The following is an 8,203-nucleotide window of genomic DNA, read 5'->3' on the forward strand; positions in this document are numbered from 1 at the left end:
CCACTGGGGACAAAACAGATACGAGGCAAAGTATCTTGACTTCAGGGCAAGGACGAGGAGTGGATGCCTGTCCCAATCCCACCATGTTGCCATTCCTAGTTGCATTTTGGGTTGATAAATACAAATTTGTAAAATGTTGATTAGTATCATTTCAATTAAAAAAATGTATGCATGAGAAACATTAAATTTCACTTTCAAAAGTCAAAAATTTTAAAAAGAAACAAAGTCTCACACATTTGTATTAATCAACGGCAACTCAACGCAACTGTACCAAACACTTCAATCCCTCACTATTAGCATTTATGACTACCATAGAACCTTAAAATGACTTCATTTCCCCATTTAATAACGTTCATGTTAGCAATCTGCCGTGGATGATAATTTTATGCTTTCAAGTTTCAATATGGTAAACAATACTAATCTAAACGAAACAGCTTTGCAAGCGGCTTCAAGGTGCCAGTAGATTTATTTCTACCAATCTATCGTAGCAAACAGAACTCCTACATTGGGAAGTATAGAAACGCAAGATTAGACCGACTAGCTACTAATACCATAGTCTCAATTCTCAACACAAACAGAACTCCATTCGCTTCAGTGATGGGGAAGTAAAAAGAGCTTCCTAGCTACGTTTCATTCATCACGATCTTCATTGCCTTGGCTTGCTTGTGATTTCGTTCGAACTTTGAACTTGGAAGTATCAAATGACTCAAAACATGTTCTTGTACCAGTACACCCCTTTATCCTTGGAATTCTCATCCGGCTCCACGTAAATACATTCCTTTGCTTCTCTCCACATTGCCATGTAAAATGGGGTTCCGTCAAACTGGTAGTAATCGCCAAGAATAGGCCTGATGGCTTTGGTTGCCTCCATTGCATGATAATGTGGCATCGTCGAGAACAAATGGTGGGCAACATGTGTATCTGTGATGTTATGAAAGACCTTGTTCAACACCCCGTAGTCCCTATCCATGGTTGCCAATGCTCCCCTCAGCCAGTCCCACTCGGTGGAATCGTAATGCGGCAGAGACGGGTGGGTGTGCTGCAAGTAGGTGATCATGACAAGGAATCCATTCACGATCAACAATGGGACTCCATAGACACATACAACCCAAGCGAGCCCTTTTGCAGCCACAAGCCGAAACAGACCGTATGTGACCGCAAGGACACCGGCATCGGAGATGTAGATCTGCATTCGTTCACGGTTGGAGTAAATTGGGCCGTAAGGGTCATAATGGCAGGCAAAGCGGTCGTAGTGACGGCCGGAGACGTTGAATAACAAGTAGAGTGGCCACCCAAGAGTGAGTGTGATTGTGAGTGTGAGGACACGGCCGGGTGGGTTGTTGAGGTACCTAGAGAACCATGGGATCTTGGATTTGGGTTTTGGGACGAAGACCTCATCACGCTCAAGGGACCCAGTGTTTGAGTGGTGGCGTCGATGGCTGTACTTCCAGGAGAAGTAGGGGACGAGAAGGGCAGAGTGAAGGATAAGTCCGACCGTGTCGTCTAGCCATTGGTAGTCACTGAATGCATGGTGGCCACATTCGTGGGCTATGACCCAAACACCTGTGAGGACACAGCCCTGTATGACCCAATAGATTGGCCAGGCGAGGTAGGAGAGTGAGTGAGGTAAGAGGTGGAAATAAGTGATGGCAATGTAGTAGAAGGCAAAGACCATGGCAAGGTCATAGACAACGTAGGAGAAGGATCGGAGCACGGACCGCTGGAAACAGTGAGGCGGTATGGCTTTCTTAATCTGGCTCAGGGTGAATGGAGGAGCTGAGTGTGGGGCTCGGCGGAGGGCATCGTGTTCTTGCTTCTTGGTGGTAGGGACGACCATTCGGCCACCGGCTCCCATTGTAACTTCTGCCTGTGAGACAGAAAAATGAGATTCTTTTGTCAACTTTTCAGCTAAAAATTCAGCACTAATGAATCAACAGAAAGTCAGAAACATTAATATTGTTCTATGGGTCTGGGACTCGGGGATTGGGTTCATCAACCATTGAGAGAAATTGGTGACCCAGCGCCCCAGACGACTTGCATTGCATGTGGGGATGTGGATAAAGATAAATCGGTTACCAGGATCCACACACATATATATATATATATATATATATATATATATATATTGTAGGGATCATAAATTATTCGGTACAGATAAAGATATTTGAATGGCGGTCAAGTCTTCGGAATAAAAATTGACGACGAATTTGATCTCTTTGTCGGCCTTGTTAATTTTTATTTTTTTTCATTTATTTGGTCAAATTCTTTACTCTTAAGTTAAAAAAAAAAAAGATAGGCATGGACTATTTTCTTTAAAAAAAAGGATCAAACAAAACCACCTGGGGGAAAGAAAATATCTTGAGACAGCATAATATGCCACAACCGGTGTGGACAATTTGGATTTACCAGTTCATGGGCTTGAGTCCGGATCATCTGCCAATAAAATATATTCCAACAACCTACAATATTACACCACACATCTCATATATGTGGGTTTCAATCTCATGATGAGATGTGAGGTGTTAGATCAAATTGATAAGGATTGAAACGTGTTTTGTTGGCAGAAATTCTCCAATTCGATGGAGATGCTCACGGAAAATGAATGAATTAGTTGGAAGAAATTATTATTGTATGGGGGAGAAAGTTCATCCGGTGGTTCCTTCGATGGGGCCCATAAGGTGGCTTAGCCAGAAAGGACACACAGGACTGATGCGTCGCAACTCGCAAGCATCGAGTTATGGGTCTCACGCCCACCACAAACGTGTAAATGGAGACTTGAATTATAGCAATAACAAGAACACCAAACATATACGCTATTTAACCTTGGGAAAATAACTGATCAGTGCAAGTCGGTTTTTTTAATCTTACCGTACAAGAGAGGAATCTGACCGTGAATTGATGCCAAATTCGAAGTATTTATACGGTAAGATTAAAAATACCGACTTGCACTGATCAGTTATTCTCCCAAGGTTAAATAGGGTATATGTTTGTCGCATTCTATCAGCATCTATGGGTATCTGGGTACTTTAACCCTTTAATCTTTGACACCATAATACAAGGCTTTTACTCTGCTTGAAATATCTCTTCTCTGCTTGTTCGCAGCCTTTTGTTTTCTCATTTGAAAAAGTTATTTGAGGATGGACTCTAATATCAAATATTAGTAATACTTAAATAGATATTCAAACCTTTCAAACCATTTAATCCTTACTAAAGAAAACCTTTACGACCATAACAGCACCACTGTTTATGACTTGATATAACACAACACCTAACAAAGACGGAATGTTATTAACAAGTTTCACGCAACCCTTGATTATAGACAAAGTTAGGTTGATTTTGTCTTGGTTTGAAAAAGTTTCGTTTAACTTAATATTAAGAATTTTTTTCTGTATCTGTTAGGAGGAATAAGCCTCCGGACTTGTGCAGTAGAACTTTAATTAAGAGTTTCTCTTTAGAAAAAATTCTATTTGATCATAAAAAATGCAATTCTTGATTTTTTTCCTCTGGTCAGAAGAGACTCGTGAAAGCATATATGAAAAACATATCCAACCTTATCTTGAAACGTGCCATTTCATGGTCTGTTGGAAAAGACTATAAGAAAATAAAAAATTCATCCAGATAGTGTGGAAGACAGGGAAAATATCCTCTGCTCTAGGCCGCCCCTGAATAGTTGGGGGTAGGACTTCATGACTAGTTTGATTCGTTTACATGGGGAAAACACACAGGTCCATGACTAGATAGAAAACAGTAAACTTAGGCCAGAAATACAAGGACAGAGACATTTTATAAGAATATAGAAAACTTAAAAAGAAAGCCTTATTCCTCATCGTTTATAGAACAGATAAAACTAATAGAACAAGGTAAACATGTTCAAATATAGGATCCCAACCTAACGACAGAAAATTTATTCGGTTAACCGAACCATAACACTTTTTTGTAAATTGAACTAGTGGTAGTGGTTTTTCTAATTCTCCAAACCAAAACTCGGTCCGTCAGTTTCAGTTTTTGACCGGTTCAATTCTTCAATTTTTTGATTTTTTTATATTTATAATATATATTATACAAATATATGTATAATATTTAAAAATATATATATTTATAAATAGATCATTATAAATATAATATAAGTATACATATATATATAATGAATATATTTATATATAATACATAGAAAATATGTAAGATATATTAAAAATATATATACTGGTTGGTTCGATTAACCATCAGTTTTTTTGTAGATTAACAAAAAATAGAACCAATTCTTCATTTTTTCAAAAATCTTAAACCGAAACCAAATCAATGATTCGATTAACTGCATTTTGCGATTCGATTTTTCGGTTTAATATGGATACCCCTAATTCCCACCTCCCACATTGGACCAAAGGTCAAATAACCAATGCAAAAATAGAAAACAGAGGTATCTAAGTGCCTACACAAAGCTAAGTAATGACTAATGGGGCTTCCCCATTCCATTCAAGGCTACTTAGTACTTAGTTACTACACATAGGTACAAGTACCGAAACAAGCTTCAGTACTGACCGTGCTCACAAACTTTTACAATCTTGCAAATATCTTCCTATGAAAAAAGAACACAAGAACAGAGATATTTTCAACGCAAGACTGTAAAAACTGTACAACGGTGTGAGCACCGTCATGTGAACACTGAAGCCGATCTCACAGGTAACCATCTGCCGTTGACCAAGTTAAATTGAAGCCAGAAGCCTGCACACTCTTTGGTAGACACATCAAGCACAGTCCTCGTACTGCTTGAGTGGTCACTGGCCACCAATAATAATTATCAATCTTGGTCATGTTCATGTTCCCAATAATCAATCCACTAATTTATTGTGTTCCAAACGGGAAAACACTATTCCCTGTTTGGCGTAACTGAGATTTCCCATTTAGTTGAGAGTTGAGAGTTGAGACCCAGCAAACCAACCCACCCACAAGCCCCACAGAGAGAGTCCAGCCAGGCTGCTCCATGTGCAGGTGCAGCTTCAGGCATTAAGACAAGGAGTACTGATGGGCCAGGAGTTGTACAGCCAGACTGAATACTGAACCCCGGCCCTATATAGTATGTACATCCAGACTCAACCCTGGCCCCATGTACAGCCAGAAGCGCAGAATCGCCCTTGGACTGACTTGGAAATCTTAAAAGCAAGATCCTAAGACACGATCAGACGCTGAACCGGCAGTTAATTATAAGGGTTTCTTGGGGTTCACATGGACCAAGTGGTAGGTAGGGGATCACATGGTAACAATGAGGCCGAGGAGCAAGAGAGAGGGAGAGGGGTGTCACTTAATCGCTTACAGACGGAAGATCAAAAGTTCAAAACTTAATTCTTTTAGGTGGACATGGAAATAGGGTGTGATGGTTTTTATTTTGATATATTTTCTTGTTAAAGGAAGCTTATGCTTTCTAACAAACTCCAGCCCACATTTCTTTTCTTGTTTAAGCAAGAAGAGCGTGGAATGCGGTCGTTGACGGATTCAAAGTTCAAAGTTCAAACTGAGTTGAAATAAATTCAGGCGGCTGCTTTTCAGTGGTCAGCGTTGGATGGATGGATAAGAAACCCGATCATAACAGATCCAACTGCTTAGATCAATAACTACCACTGCCTTAGTTTACGGAGTTCTGCCGTTTTGGTTTCACTAACCAAAACTGTGCGAAAGTGAAAAGATTTTTTTTGAAGCCTTGAAGCCTCCGAAAGTGAAAAGATTGAATGAACCACCTTTATAGTGATGGAAATGTTCCAAGAAATAAAGAAATTAAATGAAAAGCAACAGCGAGAAGTTGGAATAAATCCAAGACAATAAAACAATTTATGAGGCAAAATGCAGACAAGAGGACAAATCAGCTCAAGAGTTAAATATCACAAAACATCTGGAAAAAAAAAGGAAAACGAAATTCAAATAGAGGGTTTTGAGATCCGGATACCTCAAGACTGAAGCTCGGAATCGAACTCCCAGATTCGACTTTTGAGTGGTATAAACACGAAAAAGTTCATTTCCAGCAATAAATCCATCAACAAAACAATTTATGCAAGAAAATAATTTCCAGAAAAGGCCTCTAGTTTTCATTAGATGATTAAGCATCTGTATGTGTTACATTTGAGCTAAATCAGTGGAAAAAAAGATCGAGGAACAGAAGATGAACAGACGCATAGATCTTAGTAAAACAACCAACCTATAGCTCATACTCTACTTTATATGGCTTGTAAGTATAAAAGAGATCAATGCGTGGATATACCTCTTCAAGGTCTGGATGTATAAACTATTTTCAGCATTGATAATGATCTCGAGATTTTTTGTTTAGTTAAATGAAAGAAACAAACGAAATAGGTTAGATTTATCCTGAAAAAACAAAAACTTGCACATTCCTTTTTACAGCTTGGAATCTACAAACTTCATCGTGAAGGAGCTAGGGTTTCAGTTCCAGATTTTTAATGGATCTTCAAATGCGAAAACACCGAAAAGAGAATCAAACAAAATCAACTCCTTTTACTGTAGAACAAGAATGGAGATAAAAAATACCTGAAGAGAAGAAGAAGAACTGAAGACGCCTTTGCCGCCTCCCCCTCCGAGAGACTCTCGGTCTCTCTCACCCTCGCGCTTCTCTGTCTCACTCTCTCTCTCTCTCTCTCTCTCTCTCTCTCTCTCTCTCTCTGCTTCTCTTTCTCCGGCTATTTCTCGTCCGCTCCCCAGAGCACCTATTTAAGCTTTTTCATTCCCTCCTCGGGTTGGAGGGGGCCCACTTCAATATAAACTCGTATACCTGGCTCGCTCATTCTTGGCTATGCACACGTGTCTTTTTATTATTGGCTTTCTTGACATCTATAGACAGAGGATAATCTTATAGGTAAACACTATCTGCCAAAGAAAATCTAGGGCAGAAAACGCATCCGATGACGACTACACTATCCAGTTGGCAATGTCTCGAGCCGGTTGTAACGGAGAATTGGATCGAATCCTTGCACTAGGGTTGGAGAATTATGGATTTTCGAGAATTCAACAGGTATTGCAATGGTTCGGATGCTAAAATGAAACTAGCGCTAATTAGGGGTGAGCACTATTTGTTCCAATTAGGGGTGAGTACTATTAGGTTAAAATAATAGAAAAATCGAATCGGTTTTAGTTTTTTTCAGTTCGGTTTTTTTTGTTTTGGATTAAATCGGTTTGATTATTTTGGTTTTTGATTAATTCGGTTTTTGGTTTCGGTTTTAAGAATTAGGATTTTAGTTAATTGAATTAATCAAATTTTTTATTATTATATGTAATATATAATATATAATATAACATATAATATATTATATATTTATATATTAATATATAATATACTGAAGTTTGATTTCATAATATAATATATTATATGTTATATGTTATAATATACATAATAGAGTATATATTATTAAAATTTGGTTTTAATTGAAATAACCTAAAACTGAACTGAATATTTCGGTTTCGGTTAATTTGGTTTTTATTTTTTTAATTTGATTTTTAAAATTTTGGTTTATTCAATTCAGTTTTTAATCGAATAAACCGAATGCTCACCCCTAGTGCCAACCAAATGATATGTAAGGTCTCTTGTTGGTTTTAGCGGAGATTTAGGATCGAATCCTGCCTGCACCTCGAGGTTATGGGTTAGGGGATTCAAAAGATATAAAAAAACAGACCTACATCTGACTACTTTGATATTCTATAGTATTACTATTAGGGTAGTGTTTGGTTCCGCTTATGTTTATTGAGTAAACGGTGCCACATAGGCACCCCATTAGCAAAGGCTTCATTAATTGCATTTGTACATAAAGATGTTTGCAAAAGCAAACATCGATTTCTTTGCACCTCTTCCATTTCAGGAAGCTTCATTTTGGAGCTTCCTCCAACTAGTAGGTGTTTATTGACACTTTTGCTGATGTGGTGCATGATGGCACCTATGTGTCATAAATGCCCTTGTTAGTTGTTTTTCTCGATTTTGCAACCACACAAATACAAAATATTTATTCAGTAAACGTAAATGAAACCAAACACATACTAGATTATTGTGTAACCTAGTTGTTCAGGCATTGTTCTTGTTTTCTATTTATTTATTTATTTATTTATTTTTATTTATCATAGGGTTGTGTTTGGAAACGATGTAAATGCAAAACAAAAATGTTAATATACATTTATCAACCAAACATATAAACCGGTTGGCTTTTGCATG

At 38.1% G+C, this 8,203-nt stretch overlaps 1 protein-coding gene across 1 annotated transcript; it reads right to left on the minus strand.

Moving 5' to 3' along the window:
- Positions 1–435: 435 nt before the first annotated feature.
- On the minus strand, positions 436–6,732 carry LOC104603541 (delta(12)-fatty-acid desaturase FAD2-like). Its single transcript, XM_010267602.3, has 2 exons — positions 6,535–6,732; positions 436–1,867 (listed from the first exon to the last, which is right to left on the minus strand). Exon 2 carries the CDS (start codon positions 1,853–1,855, stop codon positions 707–709), a length of 1,149 nt encoding a protein of 382 aa, XP_010265904.1. The 5' UTR covers positions 1,856–1,867; positions 6,535–6,732; the 3' UTR covers positions 436–706.
- Positions 6,733–8,203: the final 1,471 nt, after the last annotated feature.

This window comes from Nelumbo nucifera, chromosome 2 (assembly GCF_055504915.1).
Source record: "Nelumbo nucifera cultivar China Antique chromosome 2, China Antique-T2T, whole genome shotgun sequence".
Classification (NCBI taxonomy): domain Eukaryota; kingdom Viridiplantae; phylum Streptophyta; class Magnoliopsida; order Proteales; family Nelumbonaceae; genus Nelumbo; species Nelumbo nucifera.